Source organism: Nannospalax galili, unplaced genomic scaffold (genome assembly GCF_000622305.1).
Source record: "Nannospalax galili isolate Female #2095 unplaced genomic scaffold, S.galili_v1.0 scaffold805, whole genome shotgun sequence".
Classification (NCBI taxonomy): Eukaryota; Metazoa; Chordata; class Mammalia; order Rodentia; family Spalacidae; genus Nannospalax; species Nannospalax galili.
The window spans coordinates 1052914-1076855 of NW_008353486.1; the positions used below are offsets into that span (position 1 = coordinate 1052914).

Genomic DNA, 23942 nt, shown 5'->3' on the forward strand with positions numbered 1-23942 from the left:
TTTTAAAAGATTATTTAAGTATTTAAAATTTCCCAAAATTGGGGCTGGAGACATGGCTCAGCAGTAAAGAGCACATATTGCTCTTGCAGAGGACAGGAGTTGGGTTCCCAGCACTGACATCAGGTGGCTCACAACCACCTGTAACTCCAGTTTCTGATGCCTCTGGTCTCCACAGGTACTTGTACACACATGGGCATATCTCTCTCTCTCACACACACACACACAATTAATAAAAGTAAATCTTAAAAAATTTCCCAAAGTTAGTTCTGTGAACATTTATGATCATAAATAACATATATCAAAATTTTTATTGAGCTTATATTGCATAGTAATAGTGATTTGTGAATAAGAACTGCTCAAGAAAGGTAGGTTCACTAAAGATTACAAATTAGAGTAGTTATACATTATTTTTTTCAATAGGGATTTCCTTAAAATACAGTTCATATTTCTCTAACCTCTTAAACAGGCTATGCTATACATATCCTAACTTGCCTCTCATAGAATCATACTAGTTAGTATGCATGGTGGTTTGAATGAGAATGTCCCCAGTATGCTCCAGTATTTGGACATTCTGTCCCCAGTTGGTGGCACTGTTCTGGGAGATCTTAGGTGAGGCCATGCTGGAGGAAGCACATCACTGGGGGCGAGTTCTCAGGCCTTGCTAGATCTCCAATCACTCTCTTGCTTCCAGTGCCTGCTTGAAGATATGAGAGCTTAGCTTCCACTCCTCCTCCAGCCACCTCTGCCACCATGCCTCCCCACCAAGATAGACTCTTGACCCTATGGAACTTTAAGCTCAAATACTCTTCCTTCTATAAGTTGCTTTGGTCAGTGTTTCTATCACAACTGGATAATGGGATAGAGCTGTTGGTCAAAGGTGAGGCAAGGTCTCTTTGAGGAAGCTACCATTTGTGCCAGAGCCTGGGATGAAAGTGTGGAAAGATCAAGCTGAAGAGCATCCAACACAGAGGTGGCAACAAAGGTAGCAAGTGAGAATAAGTTTGGAATGTTCCAACAGCAGAAAGAACCAGGGTGGCTAACGTCGTGAGGGAGGGAGACAAGGTGTACTGTAAGCGATGAACACGGCATGCACATGCTAAGGAGTAGAAATTATTATTTTTCAGACAGACATGCTGCATTAGTAACTTTTCACCACCTCTGTGTTGGATGCTCTTCAGCTTGATCCCTCCACACTTTCGTCCCAGGCTCTGGCACAAACGGTAGCTTCCTTAAAGAGACCTTGCCTCACCTTTGACCAACAGCTCTATCCCATTACCCAGTTGTTTTCAAAAAAAAACATTTCCATTACCTAAAATGACCTTCTTATTTGTTTATTCTGGCTCTCTTTCCACTACATTGTTAGCGCTATCTCATATTATTACCCTAAATAATGGTGCTTGATAAAGAGGAAGCATTCAATAAATACTGAAAACCAGCTGAACGAAGAATAGTTTAAATAAATTACTGTCTTTACTATTAAGAAATAGGGACTACTTTTCTCCTTTAACATTCATGGTTTAAGTCTCATAATGCATTGCTTCCTTTCTCAAAGACTTGATTTCTTGGAGAGCAACATGATTCTAAGGTGGCAGTTTCCAAGTACAAATCTCCAAAATCAGGATGGAAGCTGAGTTAGTCCAATGAGGACATAGAACAACTACGGTCTGAAATTAAAGCTGAAGAAGATACATGGGAGGCTGACAGAAATATAAAGTATATAAATAAAGTCACTGAACTGGAATTGGCTTCTTGGCTATGAGACCAAAGTGCAGGCAACAAAGAAAAGTATTTTTTTTTAAAATCACACAACAGAGTAAAGAAAACCCATGGGAGAAAATCATATGCCTATTAAAGAGGTAATATCCAGAATGCATAAATAATTCCTTCAGCCCAACAATAAGAAAATGACTGAATTAATAGTCAAAAAAGACATTTCTCCAAAGAAGACCAACAAATGGACAGTAAGCACATGGAAAGCTGTTCAACACCACTAACCATTGGAGAAATAAAAGGTTAAAATCACAGTGAAGTCTCATCACACACCCTTCAGGATGTGAAGCAGAAAATAAAAAGTGTTAGCAAGGATGTGGAGCAAGCAGGAACCTTGGGATGTTTTGCAGCTGTGATGGACAACACAGACCAAATGGACCTTAAGCTTCTGTAAAAGATTATAAAAAGATTTACTATTTGGCCCAATAGATCCATCTCTGGGTTATACCCACAGGAACTAAAAGTAACTCAAGGAGATATTTACATACACATATTCGTGACAGCAAAATTCAGAATAGCCAAAAGGTAGAAGTAACTCAAGTGTCCACCACCAGAAGAATGGATAAGCACAATGTCGTATGCAGTTATAATAGATGGAATAGTATTCAACATTACAAGAGAATTCTAATACTACAACATAAATGGTGTCATGACGCTACAGGAAACAAGCCACTCACAGAAGAATGAATATTGTGGATCCACTTATAAGACATCTGAAACTCACAGAGAAATAAAGTAGAATGGTGGCTGCCAGGGGCAGAAGGAAGGTATAGTGTTAATGTTCAGTAGTTTCAGTTTTGCAAATTTACTATATGAAAAGTCATGAGGATGGATGGTGATGGTAGCGCAATGTGAGTGAATGCAGTACTTCAGACTATAGTCTTTAAAATAGTTAAATGGCATGTTTATTTTACCCCAGTAAAACTTTTCTAGATACATACTAAAAAGGCTAGAGATAAGCTGGAGATGGGTGACACATGCCTGTAATCCCAGCTCTTGGGAGGCTGAGGCAAGAGGATCACGAGTTTGAGGACAGGGTAAACTACATACAGCTCTCATTATGCAGACAGAGCTGGCGACATGATGAGACTTGGAATGGGAGAGGGCAGGGGAGGTGAGATGAAAGAGGAAAGATAAGGAAAAAGAAAGGGAGGAGAGAGAAACAGAAGAAAGAAAAAGGACGAGCGAGAGAAAGAAGGATGGAAGGAGGGAGGAAAGAAGAAAAGGGGCTGGGGCTATATGCAGTTCAATAGCAGATTGTTTGTCAAGCGTGCACAAAGCCCTAGAGTGATCCCCAGGACTGGGAAAACACAAAGAACCTGCATATTTGGTAGCAATCTGGAATTTCAAATCATTAATAATCACTTAAATATGAAATTTTTCAAACTCCAAAGTTTTTATTGTTTATTCAAGTATACTAATGAAATGCTCTGGATGACATGTTACTATTGCATATATAATTTACATAATAATATGACATACAAAATACATTGTTTCTGAGAAAAAAACACAAAAATGTAGGCTATCAAATTACTGCCCCTAAAAACAAGAAATTAAGATACTTACTTTATTATGTATCTTTATCAGAAGAATGGATAAGGTGAAAGAGAATCAGTTTTCTCCAGGAACTAGCTCCCTGATAATACATATAATCCCAAGTGGTCATCCCCAAACACATGATATATATGTATATATTTTTTAAACAATAATAATTAGAGAAAAAAGTCAGGCTATTAAGAGGTCTGAGGGAATGTGGGAGAAGTTTTAAGGAGAGGGGTAGAAGTAGAAATGATATAAATACAATATTCAGGTATGAAATTTTCAAAAAAATAAAAACAAAAATGTAAATTAAAAAAACAAACAGTAGTACCAGGCACGGTGGTGCACGCCTTTAACCCTAGCACTCCGAGGCAGGCGGATCTCTGTGAATTCAAGGCCAGCCTGGTCTACCTGGTCTACATAGTGAGTTCCAGGCCAGCTGGGGCTTATAGGGAGACCTTGTCGAAAAAAGACAAAAACAAACAAACAAACAAACAAAAACCAAACAGCATGTAATTAACACTGATTTTGGTTAAATCATTCCCCTACAGAATCACAAACTTCCTTCAGAGAAAAAGTACCATATTTGGTGGGGCATGGCAGCACACACCTTTAATCCCAGCATTAGGTAGGGACAGGAAGATCTCTGTGAGTTGGGTTTGAGGGCATATGCCTATAATCTTGGAACTTGGAAGGCAGACATTGAAGAATCACAAATTTGAGACTATCTTGAGCTACCTAGTGTATTCAAGGCCAGCCTAGGTACATAGTGAGGCCTTGTCGCAAAAAATAAACAAAAAGTGAAAACACAGAAGATGGCCTAGGTTACTGAATAATCCATAGACACGTTTGCTATCACCATCAATATCCAAAGGAGTCTCAATTCAGTACAGTGAGTTACATTTTGTACAACTTTTCTGACTCTGATTGATGAGTGTCTACATGTGACTTAGCACTGCTCCAGTATCAATAAAGAAAAGTCATATTTTAGATAAAAACCAAAGCCCCTGAGGTGGTTTATCATGGTGCTCAGGAGATACCAGGGATGTACAAACATATTATATAGCACAATAATGACACCTGATGACTCAGAGTATCAAATTTCAGAAAGTCTTTTCATTGTTACATTCAGTAATTCCTAATGACTATTCTCTTATTAAAAGACACAGCTATGGCATATTAGTGATCCCAAACAATTGGTAGTAGTCTTCTGTGACTTCTCAAAACAAGAAAGGAAAGAAGGAAGGAAGGCAGGCATAAAATGAAGTGATTTGAAGGAACAAAACGTAATGCGTGACCCTTGACTGGACTCCAGGCCAAAGTAAACAAAAAACCTGGACATTGTGGAATTATTTGAACATGAAAAACACGTTTGAAAATAACATTATATTGACATTAATTTTTTAGTGATTTGGGATGGTTTTTCAGTGTTTCACAATATTGGGTCTCTCTATATCTAGGATTCCAGCATCATAAAATCAAAAGAGGGACATTCATGGTATATTTTATGACAAATCAGTATCACAGTACTCCTAGCTATGAAAGAAATCATACAAAATTTTAAGAATTACAAAAATACTCTGAGGTAGGACTAGAGAGATGGCTTAGAGGTTAAGAGCACTGGCTGCTCTTGCAGATGACCTGGATTCGATTCCCAGCACCCACATGGCAGCTAACAACTGTCTGTAACTCCAGTACCAGGGATTTGACATCCTCTTCTAACCTCCATGAGCATTACATAACATGGGTGCACTTACATACATGTAGGCAATACACTCATACACATAAAATTAAAAAATAAAATATTTTAAAAAAAGATACTCTGAGGTACCTCAATTCTTATTTAAAACCAAGCTTCTTCAGAAAAATTATAGAAACAAACTATGTCTTATTTTAGTTTCTTCTCTATATATGGTATTTATACATGTATATATTTATATATACACACATAAATATATGCACATACATTCCCGGAAAGCTGGTTTATTTCAGAGATATTCTTGGAAAACTGATATGTAAGCTTACCTTAACTCTCTGTAGGAAAATTGTAAACTTAGAGAAAATATCCTTTAACAGATCGATCCACTGGGGAAAATTCAACATTCTCATTTGATCTGCAAGCCTATAAAAAATTTTGAACAAAAAATATGACTGTCTCCAGACCAACATGATAACATCTACAAACTAGAGGAAATGATACCGAGTACTATCTAAAAACAAAAATAAAGTGCCATTTTATTTAGATCCCCAACTAACTCATAGACTCCTGAGTTGAAGAGGTCAATTACTAAACTACTCCCACTTGTTTCAATACTTTAAGACTAGTCCAATCAAGTACAGTAACATATAATTAATCCTTATCATACAGTAATTCCATCTGAGCATGTTTTGTGACCACTGAAAAAATAAACCATAGAGTTTTACTACTCTATTACTCTATGTATTACTGACTTTACTTAAAATGACTTGTGTAGTAAAGATAGAAGTATAACATCTCCCTCAACTAATTTAATAACCCACTTTTCTAATGACTAAATAAAAAGCACACTTCCACATGTGAGAGGTAATATGATCTGATGGGAGGGGCTCTGGGCAGCACAGTCTCAGCCCAAGGTTCCAGCTGTTTACTGCAATTGCTAGCCCGTCCATGCTCCAATTTTTTCATCTTAATATGGGTAAAGTATCTATCTTGTAAATATTAAATGAATCAATAAAAAGTACTTAGAGTAACATATGGTACATTTAAAATGAATGTGTCAGGCAATTTTATTGCTCTGATAGTTGTCATAAATTAATAATTTCTAATATGAAAGAATTCAATACAAAATAGGAGCCCATAGATACTCAGACAGAGCTGAAACAATTTATCACTCTGAACTTTTAGTGAATACTGCTGTAGTCACATTTGCTCCAAAAAAGCTGTCTTGTGCTACGTACACAGAGAGCTTGCTATGTAAGCTGAGAAATTCCTTACAGAATAAGAAAACAAAAAAATCACCAATTCTGTTTTCATGAGTTTTCAACAGAGTGCCAATGACTTGTCTCCTAGCACTTCCTCCTTTACTACCACTGCCTCAACTAATTCTGAAACTGAGATTCACTAGGCAGCAGTGTGGAATTATAACTATCCACATCTCCATTCCAGGAGTCTGGCCCAGAGAAGCATAGTAACTGTCCACTAAGTGTTTATATCTTAGGCCAGCTCATACAGTGTGGAATTATAACTATCCACATCTCCATTCCAGGAGTCTGGCCCAGAGAAGCATAGTAACTGTCCACTAAGTGTTTATATCTTAGGCCAGCTCATAAAGTTTACATATCTACATGAATGAGAAATTAAGTCATATAATACTTAACACTATCCTCAAATTTCAAGACGAAAACAATTATAGACACAAGCAATTCAAAATCAAACTCTTCAAAGCCTATTAGAAGCTTGATCTTAATTATATAGCTAAATAATTTAAGCTTAATACTTGCTACACCACTGTATAAATTATTTTCCATTCTCCCCTATTTTGTACCTTCTATTCCTCTCCCATGCGCCTCCTCGCCTGAAAAGCCAACCTGCTGGGCTTGGCTAATGAGGAGTCTTTATAAAGACTGGGAAAGGAAAATACAGTAGTCATCTCTTTATGACAGTTTTAGACTCTGCTGTTTTAGTTACCCACATTCAAAGCATTCCAAAAATACTAGATGGAAAACTCCAAAAATAAAACAGTGTATCACCAATTCTCAGTCATGTGATGACTTCTTGTCACCCAGGACAGGAATCATCCCTCTGTCCAATGCATCTATGCTGCCCAATAGTCACTGAGCAATGACCTCAGGTAACAGATCAATTGTGTCATATCAGTGCTTTTCTTTGGGTAATCTTCATTTTATTTAATAGTGAACCCAAAGCTCAAAAGCAATGATCACAAGAAAGCACCAGGGTATAAACACATATGGACAGATTAACTTTGGTACTGTGTGGCAATGTTCCCAGATACATAAGAAAAAGGGTATATGTGAGGCTCCCTAGGACCTGTGGTCACAGGCTTTCATGGGAGTCCTGGGATGTGTCTCCTTCAGATAAGGGGAGGACTCTATTAACTCCTAGTTCCCTTTCTGAAGAGTTAATACAGGATGACTGTTTCTCTCTGTCCAAGGACTACTGTCTTTCTCCTGAGTTCTGTTACATGCTCATTCCCATGTCTCTTAAGGTACCATCATTGTCATGTGTGATTTTCTTACACCTGGTCCCACAGCTCAGTCAAAGATTTCTTGGTTTTGTCCTCTTAAATTACTCTAATTTGTATGTGTCATCTTTTTCCTCACTGATAAACACAAATCTACATATTTATACTTACTTCACAACAGCATCTGTGTCTATTTCTTCTATTTGTGAAACTTTATTAATCACACGCTGCAATTTAAGGGAAAAAAAACAATTTGGTTAATTATCTTTAGAATCCTAACCACTTCATGGTCCATTTGTCCATTAAAAAGAACTCTATGGAGCTGGGGAGACAGTTCAGTCAGTAAAATACTTACCTCACAGACATGAAGACCTGATTTGAATTCCCAGAATCCACATAAAAAGCCAGGCATGCTGTCATGGCCTTGTAATCCCATGGTTGGGGAGTCAAGAGATAGGAGGATCTCTGGGGCTCACCAGCTAGCCAACCCTACCATAAGAGGTAAGCTCCAGGTTCAGTGAGAGACTCTGATTCAAAAACCAAGGTGGATGGTACCAGAGGATGACCTGGCTCCTGAGGAATGACACCCCAGGTCATCTTATGGCCTCCACACGACTGCACACACATGCATATGCACCACCCCATGTGCACCTAAACATGCTCACACATATACACACACATTAAAACAGAACTTGAGGTTGGAAAGATGGTTCCACAGTTAAGAGCACTGACTGCTCTTGCAGAAGACCTGGGTTCTATTCCTAGCACCCACATGGTAGCTAACGACTGTCCATAACTTTTTCCAACCTCTGCAGGCATTGCACAAGACAGCTGCACTTACTTACATGCAGGCAATAAAGTATTTTTTTAAGAAACAGAACTCATTGTCTACAACAACCATTTTTTTTCTATGTGTGGAGCCTCACTACAATAATCTTTTGCCTAGCTTTTATCTCTTCTCCATACTTCAAAGTGTCTGAAAAAGTATAGTTATCATTCATTCTGCACTGAAAAACCATGTATCACTCTGCCTTGTAACAATTAAAATGTACTACTATTTAAGCCAGGCATGATGATGCATGCCTTTAATCCTAGCACTTTGGAGGCAGAATCTCTCTGAGCTCCAGGCCAGCTGGGGCTACAGGAAGACCCTGCCTCAAAAAGACCAAAAAAAAAAGGTACTACCATTTAAAACTGATCAAAATCATACATCAGAAAAATAGAACTATAATACACACTCCATAATAAAATCCTCTCAAGCCCATAGGTATTGAATATTTATTAATATTTTCTTTAGTATATGAAAACAGTTTTAAAGTTTAAGGAGATTATAATAAATGTTTACATTTCAGAAGATATCTGGGAATTAAAATAGTCAAAATTTTTAGTTTAAAAATATACACATGGGCTGGAGGGATAGCGCAGCCATTAAAGGCTAAGGCGTTTAACAACCAAAGCATTAAAAATATACACATAGAGCCAGGTATGGTGTCATGTATCTGTAATCCCAGAACTTGGAAGGTAGAGGCAGAAGGATCAGGATTTGAAGGCCGGCCTCAGTTACGCAGTGAATTCAAGACAGCCTGGGCCACAGGAGACCCTGTCTGTAAATAAATAAATATGAAAATTATATGGAAAGTGTAGCACTTTTTCATATTTTCACACATGGAGTACTATCAGTTAATGAAATTCAACATTACAAGGGCTCAAAATTCTACACCCTGCCCAGTTACTGTTCCTCCCAAAAGTTACTACTATACTGATTTCTAAAGTACAAATTCACTTTGCCTGTGTCTGAATCTTACATACACAGACTCATTCAGTGTATACTCTTCTGTGTCTAGCTTTATATTATGTCTGTAGTATTCATTTATGGAACTGAATGATTTATTCAGTCTTGTTTCTATACAGTATTTCATTGTATAAATATACCACAATTCTGTTTATACTTTCTACTGATGACGCAATTTAGAATGTTCCTTGTTTTTTTCTAATGACAAACATGCTGCCAGGAACACTCTATTGTATTTTAGAGAATTTACATAAGTATTTCTGCTAGGTAACTACCTAGGAACAGAAATGCTGGGTTGGAATGAACACACACACACACACACACACACACACACACGCAATAGTAAACACTGCCAACAATTTTCTAAAATGTTTATACCACATATGTACATTCAAGTTAAGGGTGATTCACTAAACATAAAAAACACTATAAATTTGTGTTATCTTCTTCATATATAAAAAGATATAACTTTAGTGGATGAGATTCATCTAAGTAAAAAGAAAAATAATCAAAACAAAGATCAGGGAAAACTACAGACATGGTAGGTTTAACGCAGTAGTAGACTACTAGCCCAACATGTATAACATAAAGCCCAGGGTTCAATCCCAAGCATGAGGGGATGGGGGCACGGATGATGTCTAAAAGACACACAGATTTAAGTTATTTCTTATAGATCAGGGAAAAAAGAAATAAACATTTATTTACTTCTTAGTAGGAATATGAATCAGCAAAATGTTCTTAGTGATTCAGTTTTATATATTAAACAACTTAAAAATATCCTTTACTATCTGATTAACAATTCTACTTTGGGAATCAGTCTAAAAAAAAAAAAAACCACCTTTTTGTTGTTTGGTTGGTTCTCTGTTCTGTATGTCTGCACATGTATACACATGTGCTTCTTCGTGTGCATGTATGTGTGGGCATGGACACCAGAGGTAACTTCAAGTGGCATCCTCTGGAAGGTCAACCACTTCCTTTGAGACAGGGTCCCTCACTGGCCTGAAGCTCACCAATTAGGATAGACTGGCTGGGCAGAAAGCCTCAGGGATCTTCCTGTCTCTGCCTTACCAGTGGTGGGATTACAAGTGCATACTTAGCATTTTCACGGTGGGTTCTAAGGAGCAAAGTAAGGTCCTCTGCACTGTCCTCCCAAGTCCTAAGAAAAACATCTTAAATAGGAAAAACAAAGTAACATAGCCAAAAGGTCTTACACAGTGTTATTTACAATATCAAATTGAAAACCTAAATATTCAGCATTGAAGGCAAAGTAGTTCTAATCAACATAATGGTGATACAATTTTACACAACCATTAAAACTGATGTTTCTGAAGGCTTACGAAATAATATGAGAAACTCATAGTCCGAAATAATTTCAAAATATATAAAACAACAATAAGACTCTCATATAGAAATATTCTTAAAATAATAATCTTGGTTGGTAGGGCTATTTCTCTTCTTTTTCCATATGTCTGATTTTTAACTAAATGAGCAAGTAATATGATTATACTGCACAGTACTCAGTGACAGAAAAATGAACTTCAGGGGTTTTCAGATCACATATCAAATGAAAATGTACAATTACCTCTTTAATGATATTCTTTGCTGTAATAATCATTTCTTCACCATAGATTTCTAAGAAATTAAGTTTTCTTTGTTTCAAAAGTCCAAATACAAGCGATATTAATCTTTCCTGTTAAAATAAAAGAAGAATATGTCATACTTTAAATTTGAAATAATTTCACTTAGAAGTAGAAGCATCCAGCAAAAGGGTTATGTTTGATCATGGATCAAACATATTCCACCTATAATAGGTAAAAGAGGTCTTCCTCTAGAAGAACAAGAAATCAAACCTCTATAGCAATCCTGCCACCAGGTAAATCCCATTCCAACACCATGGAGCAAGTGAAGCTGGTCTGGGACCAGAACAGTAGACAGGGTTGGGGTTTTATTTGGTTGCAGGGGTTGTTTTTGTTTCCACAGTTAAAAAAATTCTCAGCCGGGCATGGTAGCACACACCTTTAATCCCAGCACTGGGGAAGCAGAGGCAGGCGGATCCTCTGTGAGTTCGAGGCCAGCCTGGTCTACAGAGTGAGTTCCAGGCAGCTGGAGCTACAGGGAGACCCTGTCTCAAAAAGCCTAAAAAAAAAAAAAAATCTCAAACACTGATGACCAATGACCAATCAGTGGTTGCTGAGTCCTGTGTTGCTTCATTGACTAGAATAACAACTTGGATTGAGTGGGAGGTCAACTGCTAACATGAACACCTCTTTAGAATGGTGGGAGTAAGGTCCTTTGGACAGTTTTTCTTGGCAATGATTAGTACTGAGAAATTACCAAACCAATAATGCTTGGATATGATGTATTTACATATGATATACATAAAACATGCTCATAACTGGTAATCAGGAATTTAGATGATTAACAAATTACCACACAATCATCACTTTTTACAGAAGATAAACTCCAGTGAATGCATGTATCCATGGGGTATAAACTAAGTCATTCATCTTAATCTCTATTTTAAAACTGGTTATAACTATGAAGACCTCATTTCAACTCCCGTTTCTATGTAAACTTATTCTCTAGTTTCATAGGACACTGAGTACAGAGTGCATGTTAAAGACACATGGCTAGTAAAGGCTTCCTCGGTCTGACAAACCTTGAAACTGAAGGTCACTGTGCTTGCTCACTGTGTTCTAAACTAAGGTTGACAGGAAGTAACACTAAGCAATGACAGCAATTTGATTCCACATTTCAAAACATACCTCTTCTAAAACTTGCCATTCACCTTCCAGTGGTCTATTTAAGTCATTGTGAGAGTAAGTGGAAAATTCTGCAATCATCATTTTATCTATCAGTTTTTCTAATTCACAAAGTTGTGACCCCAAATGCCTACAAGAGGAAGAGAAAAATGTTATTTATATATATATATATTCATATATATTCATTTAAAGCCATAGATTCACTACACTTTCAAAGGAATTAATTAATGGGCAAAAGTTTCTAACTGGTCGTATCTCTTCAACAATATGATGTTTTAGTAAAATGGAGACCTTTAAAACTGTCAGTGTAACTTCATTTCCAGAATTCCTTCTCTATTTGTTTTTAATATTTAAAGATTAAACAGTTAAATATGCTGCAGAAAACCTGGTAAATAGATAAATTTGATGACTGCTTTTTATAAATGAAATATTCAGGTATTCCAACTCCTTTCTTCATGTAGTGAATATCAATGGTGGTAGCTTCCTAGCTATTCATTTATTCAACAAATTGAAGTCCCTGGTATGTCCCAGGCTCTGTTCCTCTACAGAAGTAATCTCAACAACCATAGGGACAGTCTAACTCAATTCAATCTGTCAAGATAAAAATTTGAGTTACTGTTCACCAATCTTCAGGTCATTAAATTCAAAACCATTAAAGGCTTAGAGAGATGGTTCAGTGGTTAAGAGTGCTGGCTGCATGCTCTTGCAGAGGGCCCCAGGATTGGTTCCCAGCACCCACATGGTAGCTAACAACCATCTTTAACTCCAGTTTCAGGAAATCTGATGCCTTCTTCTGGATTCTGTGGGCACCAGGTATGCAAATAGTAAACATAAATACATGAAGGCAAAACATTTATACAAAAAAAATTTTAATCTTAAAAAAGGATTAGAACACATGGCTAAATATATAAGGAAGAAGTATCATTAGCTACAAAAGATTTTTGCCACAACTCTAATAGTGTTATAAAAACAATGAGCTGAGAAACCTAGATAATCTAGATGACACAAAGTATTTCAAAACTTAAGTGGAAAATATGTTTAGATGTTAAGGAAAAAAGGTGGTTTTTTTTTTTTTTTGCTTTTTTAAGTACAATAATATTTCCTTCTTCAATAGCATATATTAGTTGTCCAAAATAATGGATTTTTGGCCAGCAATACAGCTCAGTAGGTAAAGGGGCTTGCAGCCAAGTCTAAAGACCTGAGTTTGGTCCCCAGTACCCACGTGGTAGAAGAGAACAAGTCTCACAAGTGATGCTTTAACCTCCACATGTACTACCCCTACACAGACACAGAGGCACAGACACACACACATAAATAAATGTAAAAACTTTTTAAACAGACAGATTTGGGATGCGGCACATTTGTTAAGAGTGCTTGTCTAGCATGCACAAAACTTTGAGTTCAATTCCCATGACCAAATAAACTAGATGTAATGGCGCATGTCTATGATCCCAGCACATGAGAGCTAGAAGCAGGAAAATCACTTCAAAGTCATCTTTGACTACATAGTGAATGCTACATGAGAGTCTGTCTCAAGAATAACAAGAAAAAAAAAAGATAAAGCAAAGTAATGGGCTTGACTATGACATTTTTATACATGGACATAATCCACTTTAACCACTGTTGCCCTCTCTTATTTCTCTCTGACCTCCTTCCTCTTCATAAATACCCCCCTTTCTACTTTCATATCTTTTGTTTAAACTATGGAATCTATGTATCAGTTAATTTAAAAAAATTAAAAGCTCAGGTGCTGGAGAGATGGCTCAGTGGTTAAGAGCACTGACTGCTCTTGCAGAGGACCTGGGTTTGATTCCCAGCACCCACATGGTGGCTGCGAACCATCCTTAACTCCAGTTCCAGGGGAATCCAAAGCCCTCTTCTGACCTCCGCAGCATTGCACGACATGGGTGCACTCACATACATGCAGGCAATACACTCATACACATAAAATAAAAATAATAAATAAAATATTTTTTTTAATTAAAAGCTCTACCTTGGGCTGGGGCTCAGTGGAGCAGCAGAGCACTAAACTACCATGCACAAAGCCCCAGCACCACAAAAATAAATACACGAAATAAATACATACACAAAAATATAAGTAAAAAACTCTGGCCAACTATGGTGGTGCCAGTAATCCTAATAGTTGGGAGGCTGAGGCAGGTGGGTTGCAAATCTGAGGCTAGTCAAAGCTATATAGTAAGACCTATCTAAATAAATAAATAGTCAATAGCTATCTTTTGGGGGTAATTTTTAACACTTGAAACTTAACATTGCAGTAAATATAAATTTAATACAGCATTTATAATACATGTTTCGTTTACTTGAAAAAGAAATCTTCAACGTTAGAAGCTATCTTTAGAGAAAAAGACAGATTGTATACAATAAAATTTTTCAGAAGTTAAAACCATTCAATATTTTAGGAGGATGTAATGTTCTTTTATAAACAATCTATGGTAAGTAGTGGTAGTGAAAATGTTGAAACAAATATGCCAAATGAAATGAGAAGTTTGTATTTTGCATTATAGAAATACTTTATAATTAATGAGATTAATAAGCTTCACATAAATGGCACTACCTCTTAACAGTGCAAACTAAAACACTACTGGAAGAGGAAGGTATCAGAATCTAGCAACACTACTTGGGGAATTTCCCATTGACCTAGGAGTCCCACTTCTTAGAATCTCTCTCAAAGATATACTGGCAAAAGTACAAAAAAAATAAAAAATATTCATTGCACTATTGATGGAGAAATGGAAGTCAGGCACAATGGTAAACACCCATCATCTGAGCAGGCAGGAGGCTGAGGCAAGAGAATAAGGAATTCAAGCCTGAACACTGACAGCCTGTCTCACAAAGAGGGAGACAGAAATAACCCAAATAATGACGAACAGGGCTCTGACTGAAGAAATCATAAAATATTCCTAAACAAGTACTATATGCTTTTAAAGAATTAAGAAATACCTATATATTGTGATAGCAGTTTCTCACTCTTCAGTCTCTGTCATAAATATCATTATGAAATTTTAATGTTGCAGGTATACTGTGTATCTGACTGTAGGTCTTTAGAGGGCCACGAACCATGACAATCCTCAAGATTATTTTTTGCACTTCAAGAATGCAAGGTGAGGGCTGGAGAGATGGCTCAGCATTCAAAGCACTGGTTCTCTGGCAGAGGACCTGGGTTGGGGTCCCAGGACCCACGTGGCAGCAAACAACAATCTGTAACTCCAGTTCCAGGGGACCTGCTGCCCTCTTCTGACCTCACAGGCACTGCACAACATGTGTGCACATACATACACGCCAACAAAACATTTCTATACATAAAATAAAAACAATTTAAAAAAGAATCCAAGGTGAAAATAGCAAGGTTGGAAAAGGTACCTACAGTTGTGAATGCTTATCTAAGGGGGGAAGCATACAGACAGATGGACAGATTGGATAAAGCAAAATTTTTAAAATGTGACTTAAGAGAATAAAGAGGGATCAGAACAGATGCTGAATATCTCTAAATACCATGTTTTACAGATGTGACTTTGGAGCCATAGTTACAAAATATCATTATCAAAAATGCATCAAACAAAAGAATTAACTGTGTACAATGCTGCAAATACACACCAAGTAGAACTGTTATAAGTAAATTTAAATATAGCAACTTGACTATTTATCCCACATGGGAAATATCTTAAGGAAAAGAAGAGGAGATCAGTAATCTCCCACCTTCTTCTCAGTTTCACTTTCTGCAATTTCAGTTACCTTTCTCTGTAATACCTATGGTATGTATACTACCACCTGTCAAGAACTTAGCAGCTGGCTTTGGTTACCATTTAACTACAGTATCACAGCCCTGTGTTCAAGCCACCCTTATTAGTAGCATAAGCGTATCATAACACCTGTATCAAAAACCTTACTTTATCCCATCATGTAAGTACTGTGTCATCTGACCTCATTACATAATAGATAGATATACACAATAAAGTATTTTGAGAGAGACTTTTCAGCTGCTTTTTTACAGTATACTTTTTTATAGTACATTATTGCAATTGTTTATTCTAATTTATAAATTAAATCCATCATAGTATGTATATATGTATGTATGTATATATGTATGTATATATGTATGTATGTATATATGTATGTATGTATGTATATAGTATGTATATATGTATGTATGTATATATGTATGTATCTATGTTTTAGGCATTTACTGAAGGTCTTGGAAGATATTCCCCATAGATTATGGGGAAGAAAAAACTATCAGAATAGTATTGATAGCTCTGAGGTCATTCTATGTATATTGTGTGATAAAGTAAAACTATGTTAGCATTTAAGAATCACAATTTATATGCAAAACTGAAAAACTAAAACCCTACAGCTATCAATATTAATTGGAAATATCACTACAGGCTAAAAGGTTTTCTTTAAAAGAAAATTATATAGCTCAATAGTATGAGGCGTGCTTAGCATACATGAGGTATTGGGTTCTATATTAACACCAATAAATTAGTTAAAAGTATGTAAAATAACTCAAAAAGAAAAAAAAGGAAAATTATTTTTTAGGTCTGTTCACTACAAAGGCCTAGCAATAATGACCAACCTAGTAGGAAGGATGTCTAAATATCATTTCAGACTAAAAGAAAAAGGTTCCTGAGCCAAAGAGATGACTCAGCACATAAAAGCACACACCAGACAGCCTGAGTTCAATTCCCTGACCCCATGCCAAAAAAAAAAAAAAAGCCAGATGTGATGACATACATCTGTAACCCCAGCATTCCTACAGCAAGACACAAAGAAGAGGAGAAGTGCCTCAGAACTGGAAACTCATGGCCTGGAGTATACAGCATGGAAGAAACATGAAGAGTCTGCCTTAACAAGGCAGGAGAGAGCTGACTCCTAAAAGCTGTCCTCTGCCTTCAGAGGCACACTATGACACACACACACACACACACACACACACACACACACACCATACACACACACACCTCATTATATACACACCATATAAACACATGCGTATATTCCACACTCATGCACACACACACATCATAATAACAATAAAAGAACTTTTGGAATATTTTAAAAAATAACTAAGGTTCCTTAAAGAAATGACAGCTTACAGGTCGTGGATAGGAAATGTATAATATGAATATGTTGTCATAGTACAAAGAAAAAAGCTACCAAATGACTTCACATGGAATCATACTAAATGGAATCAATAATGAATGGGTAGTTTCCTAAAAGACAGGTCAATCTGAATTATCTACAAAAATAAAAACGGCAAAAAGTTTTTTAAAATACTTTTAAAAAGGGGCTGGAGAAATGGCTCAGCAGTTAAGAGCACTGACTGCTCTTGCAGAGGACCCAAGTTCGAATCCCAGCACCCACATGGTGGCTACAAATTGTCCTTAACACCAGTTACAGGGGAATCCGAAGTCCTCTTCTGACCTCTGAGGCACTGCACAACATGGGTGCACTCGCATACATGCAGGCAATACACTCATACACATAAAATAAAAATAAATAGACTGTTTTTCATCTTTTATCACTCTAAATCAGAAGGCCACATTTTTTTTGTTGTTCTTTTTGAGACGGTCTACCTGTAGCCCCAGCTCCCATATTGTGCAATACCCACAGAGGACAGAAGAGGCTGTCAAATCCCCTGGAACTGGAGTTACAGACAGTTGTTAGCTGCCATGTGGATGCTGGATTCGAACTTGGGTCTTCTGCGAGAACAGCCAGTGTTCTTAACCACTGAGCAATCTCTCCGGCCCCTTTATGATAGGTTTTTAAAAGAAGCTCATCGGTTACCTTTGGAAGATGCTAGATTTCCAATTTATTATTTCAAAAGCTTGTCCTTCCTCTCATTGTATGACCTGCCCTTCAAGGTAACCAAACATAGCTGCTGAACAATGCAGGAATTAGGGGTGTCTACCCACAACCCATGTAACAGAAAAAAAAACTCCTAAAGTCCACTTGTATCCTTTTGACTCTTCCAAAATTTAAGTACTTATCACCTGCTGCTGATCAGAAACCAGACCAATAGCAAACATTAACATGTATTTTATACATTGTATATAGTATGCATGTTAAAAAATATATGGGGGCCGGGCGTGGTGGCACACGCCTTTAACCCCAGCACTTGGGAGGCAGAGGCAGGCGATCTCTGTGAGTTCGAGGCCAGCTTGGTCTGCATAGCGAGTTCCAGGTCATCTGGGGCTACAGGGAAACCCTGTCTCAAAAAGACCAGAAAAAAAAAAAAAAATGGGAACTATGAAAGATTGCTCCTTTTCTCCTTTGCAATACTAAAGATGTGACCCAGGGCCAATGCATGCTACAGGCAAGGGCTTTCTGCCTAAGCTACATCCCCAGTCGCCAGCTCACTATTTTGTCCAGGCTAGCCTTCAATTCACTCTGTAACCTGGACAGGGCTTGAAGTTGGTCAGCTTCAAGATGACTTTTTACTGTGATTACCAATTCACTGGAGAGACGACTGCTCATGGATGACTGGCTTCACACAGTGTTTTAAACAGATACTGTCAGGATGTGAGCTACCACAACAGTAACAGGAAGGAGGCGGCTATGAACTTATTACAGTACAGCCTGTGCTACTGTGAATTTGGGCATGTGTGATTCAGTACTCTAAACTTATGTTTGTTTGTATTTCTCTACAATGAACAGTCATGTACAAGCATGTAACTTTTGACAAATTTTTACTTTTTGTAATAGTTTTGTGCTTTATGCTAGTAAGTGATAAAAACAGACTATTGTCTACATATATTTTATACATTCGTGACATACTCAATTTTTTCTAAAATTTTCATTTCTAGGCTACACTGTTAATCAAATTTTCTCAAACGGCCCCAATTCAGATTCATATATTCAAACAATCAACTGTATTGTTATGGGGGGAAATCACTTTAAAAAATAGTCCAATTAATAAATAAAGAAGATAGAAATGAATTAGAGAATTGAAAGAGATAACCAGAAATAGCTTCATTAATTGATACATATACCAGTTCCTATTAAGTGCTCGTGCCAGAAAAAACTAACGAAGCCTTTAAGCCTAACTTCCAATTAGGAAACACAGATGAAGGGAGAGCGTGCTAAACTTAAGGATGCAGTTTTAAACGCCAGCTGTGAAAGGCTCTACAAGACAATCTAAGTTTCTCAATAAATACTTTGAAAAGGAGAAAATAGAAAATAAAAACTATACATCAAAAGAGTTTGAGACATACCAACCAAACACACTGTAGATATTATTTGGGTATTTTTATATTGCAACAAACATACTATAGAAAATTGTTTTGAGATGAGCAGGGAGATCTGACAAAATGACAAGTTGTTTAAGATATCAATGACATTAGAATTAATTTTAAACTTACCTTTCAAAAAAACATAAGGTAGTTATCTCTGAAACAAAATATTTGGAATTTGTTTTAAATAATCCAGAATTCTGGGGAGGGGTGCAGATTAAACAAGGCTGGTTAATAACTCATAGGTGATGTCTACTTTCTTGTAATTTCCTTTATATTGTTTCCCTTATCTTTCTGCACATTTGAGTTTTCAATAAGTTCCCTTAGCACAGCAATAAGGTAAGGCACAAATTTACATAAAACTTTAATATTGTTTGTTCCTCACGTCATTTTTATGGAGACACACGGAACTTCTTTTATTGGAGATCAAAGGCTAACACTCAAGTATGCGTTAACTCTGGTTATGACAATCTTCAACAAATCCCCACAAATATCCTGGTGGGCAGCCCGTAAGAATGCAGCTACTAATCCCTCTACATCAAAAGAATCAAATTCTCTGCCAATTTCAGCATAACATCTTAAATGTAAGGTTCTTACAGAGCTTGAATATTGTCTTAAATAACTTGAGTAGCTTCATTTTATGCATTTCTAAATTCTGGTTAATAAGGAACAGATACAAACCTTAAAACTATTAATATGTTCTGTAATCACAGGTGTCGGATTTTACACACACACACACACACACACACACACACACACAATTTCTCTAAGCAGTTCATTTGAAAAGTATGTAACCAAATGATCTCATACAGTAATACACAGTGATAGCAGAAATCTCCTGAAATATAATACGAATGCAATACTGAATATAAACAACTGAAATACCACTTTCTGAAAAAGCACTAAAGCCCTATGTCCAGCTACACAGGAGCAACAATTCTTTCTACCTAGACAAAACTGAGTGCATGCATTAATTCAGATTTTCTACTACGCTGTTATGTTCAATAGTGACTTTTGAGCTATTTTTGTCAGAGAAACTTGTATATCAATAAACTCTAGAGTAATTCTAGTTTTAGCAAACAACAAAATCTCTGATTTCTTGGCTTTATCTCAAATCACAAAATGTGTATTTTCCTTATAATGTTTAAAGCTAAATTATAGATTATATAGGATTATAGAATCAAATAATATGTTGAATATGTTTTATACAACCAATAAAATAAATCCCTTAAATGGAATCATAGTGTGGTCGCTGATTAATGAAACCACAAAAACCTGGCACTTATAATTGAGAGGAAGAGAGAGGAGAAAGGAGGGAGGGAGGGAGGGAGGGAGGGAGGGAGGGCTTACAACCAGAAAACAAACTGATTTCATTACTTTTTATCCTAAAATGAATTACTATCGTAGTTCCTCATTCAGCAAGACTAGCACTGCTGCCTACAGTGATAGTATCTTCATCATTATAAAATCAGCTCTAATGTTCAGTTATCTGACATTCCATAAGGTGCTCACTAAAATATATTAAAAAGCATAGTTCTAAGGTCTAAGAAGATGTAGGCTGAATCTTCACTCTATTGTTTTATAACTAGTTGTAAGACCTGAAGTGAGGTATTTAAGACCTTTTAAAGCTCATTTCGTTATGAGTGAAAATGGAGGTACCAGGATTCATCACATAGTTTATGTGGAGGGGAATCAAGTCATTTATGCAATATATACAGCATTCTGGGTTCAGGGTACTAATGTGCCAACACTGTCCTTGGCTGTATGGTGATGATGGAAGTAGGGTAACAATAGCAATAAATAGAAAATTAACCACAATAATGAAACTTAAAGAGTTTCTACATAAAAATGTTAGAAAAAGAAAAGCTACAACAAAACAAAATTTGCAGACTGTCAGTATTCAAATGGATTCTTGGGCCCATATTGAGACTTCTGTATTACATCAATATAAGAATTTGAATACTGTTAACTTTAACAATACTTTATTATTATAATAAAAATGATACATATTATTTCAATGACTACTTTTATTGCTAACAGCAGATTATTTTTCATGTGTGATAGTTAAAATTTATGTATTATTAAAACTGCCCAGTACTGTAATCATTTAGACAGTAAAATCATTAATTTTTTAAAATTACAAAACCAATAAATATACAAAACTACCATCGCAGTAATTCTGTGTTCATTATATAATGAGCGGAACTTCCCACCTGCATAAATTACTCTTCAGGCTGAGAAGAGGGGGTTAAATCTGTGAGCTGATAACCAGGTATACTGTACCTCTGAAAAAGGAAGATGTTTTGTTTGAAAGTTTCGTTTCGAAGGAAAAAAAAAGGGAGAGGGAGGGAGGCAGAGAGGGAAGGAGGAAAGGAAAATCTGTGTTCATTATATAATGAGCGGAACTTCCCACCTGCATAAATTACTCTTCAGGCTGAGAAGAGGGGGTTAAATCTGTGAGCTGATAACCAGGTATACTGTACCTCTGAAAAAGGAAGATGTTTTGTTTGAAAGTTTCGTTTCGAAGGAAAAAAAAAGGGAGAGGGAGGGAGGCAGAGAGGGAAGGAGGAAAGGAAAACAAGTTTATGTAGGAAGATGTTAGCACTTTATAAGTCCTAAAAATAGAAGACTACCTAGTAGTATTTATATTCAGCTTTCAACTCTGATCCACATTAGAATTTCTCAGAGAGCTTTAAGAAAAACAGATATTCAAGCCTTATCTTCTATGAAGTCTCACTTAATTCGTTTTGGTAGAATATAGCACAACTTTTTCAAAGCTCTTCTAGAAGCATATTATGCAGCCAGGATTAAGTCTTATAGTCACATATAACTATAAATGATTAATAATTATTAATTCTAAATAGTTAAAACTACCATAAGCCGATGATTATGGAACTGTTAAAAAGGACAGACAGAAAAAGAATCGTACCAAGTATAAAAAGGTACTTGGAGCCGGGCATGGTGGCACATGCCTTTAGTCCCAGCACTCTGGAGGCAGAGGCAAGAGGATCTCTGTGAGTTCAGGCCAGTCTGGTCTAAATAGAATTCTAGGCCAACTGGGGCTACAGGGAGACCCTGTCTCAAAAAGGCAAAAAAAAAAAAAAAATTTACTTGGTAATATGTCAGATAATTCATTGTTTTCACAAACATGTATTAAAATGTACATGACACAACTCTTATCCTAGACATTAAAGCCAATAGAAAAAAATTTAAAACACAAATGGAAAATAACACATTATAAATTGCAGAAAAATTTAATTAGAGAATACAAATGAAACATTCTGGGAGTTTGGAAGTCACAAAGCACAATTTATACAGAAAATAATTTTAAGGTCAAAAACCTATGGAATGAGAAAAAAAGAAAATATATGTATTATTTACTATAACTAACTAGAAGAAATATGTTAACAATATACAGAAAATAATAGAAAAAAATATTCAAATTCTTTTTTAAAAAAACAGAGATAGGTTATTTTGATTATTGGAAGAGTTTAGTATAAATATTCCCTTTAAAAGCAAGAGAGTTCATTACAGGCAAATGTAAAATCGAGTCTAATATCTATAAAATAGAAAGTCTATTAAAAGTTAAATCAATAAAGTCCCCTGGTTGTTCTACTAAGAAAAAAGATTATTTTAAGTGCAATCTTGTGCTTTTCTAACCCAATGACTAAAATATGACTAAAATATGATCTAAGGTATGGAGGGGGAAGAAGGTGAAATTCAAGTAGGAAAAACTCTTATTCCCTACTTGGAGAGCATAATGATTTTTTATTTTAAATGTTTTACTTATTATTTTTATTTTATGTGTATCCGTGTATTGACTGCATGTAGGTTAAGTGCACCCGTGTTGTGCAATGCCCGCAGAGGGCAGAGAGGCTGTCGGATCCCCTGGAACTGGAGTTACAGTTATTAGGTGCCATGTGGGTGCTGAGACTTGAACCTGGGTCTTCTGCAAGAACAGCCAATGTTCTTAACCGCTGAGCCATCTCTCCAGCCCGATTTTTTATTTTAAAGAACACAGCTTTTACCACTAATGCTTATAGTAAACAAGAAACCTACAATGTACATTTGTCCTGACTGATTAGACATAAAGGATCCAAAACAAATTATGTTTTCAAATAAAATTAGATGACATTAAAACTAATGGTGAAGTTTAAAAGACAATAATATTGATATTTAATAACCTGATGCCAAAAGAGAAAATAAAAGGATATAAATCCTTCAAATAGGATATGATGAATTTTAAAATACAAAATAAAACTCTTTAATTAAAAATTACTTCTCAGTCTGAAATTTCTTCAAGTATGAGTCAGGCTTTAGAAAAATATTTTCCTCTCAAGCACTTTTATTTTTGAAAATTAACTGCATGTTAAGATGCTGACCCAAAGTAGAAATCAAATTAAAATTCTGATACCAAACTTTTAAACAAATAACCATAATGGAATGGATACTTGACAGGTAGCTTTATAGAAATGTTTACAGAATAAACATCTTTTACATGTGTTGATTCTAAATAAAGTAAAAAAAGATACCTGAGCAAGATGTAGAGAACAGAACATCAAAGTTAGGGTACAAACTAAAAGATTAGAAAGATAACTCAGTAGAAAAACATGCCTATCATGACACCATAGGCAAGCATTTGATCCCC

General features: G+C 36.1%; 1 protein-coding gene across 2 annotated transcripts in view; it reads right to left on the minus strand.

The window, feature by feature from the left end:
* The window catches only part of Vps54 (VPS54 subunit of GARP complex), a 90157-nt gene that overhangs the window by 31360 nt on the left and 34855 nt on the right, over positions 1-23942 (minus strand). For both annotated transcript variants that reach the window (XM_008850631.2, XM_008850632.2), the window contains exons 8-11: positions 12048-12174; positions 10865-10972; positions 7662-7717; positions 5335-5431 (exon numbers count right to left, since the gene is read on the minus strand). In XM_008850631.2, the coding sequence (XP_008848853.1) occupies positions 5335-5431; positions 7662-7717; positions 10865-10972; positions 12048-12174 (388 nt within the window). The remainder of the gene's footprint in view (positions 1-5334; positions 5432-7661; positions 7718-10864; positions 10973-12047; positions 12175-23942) is intronic.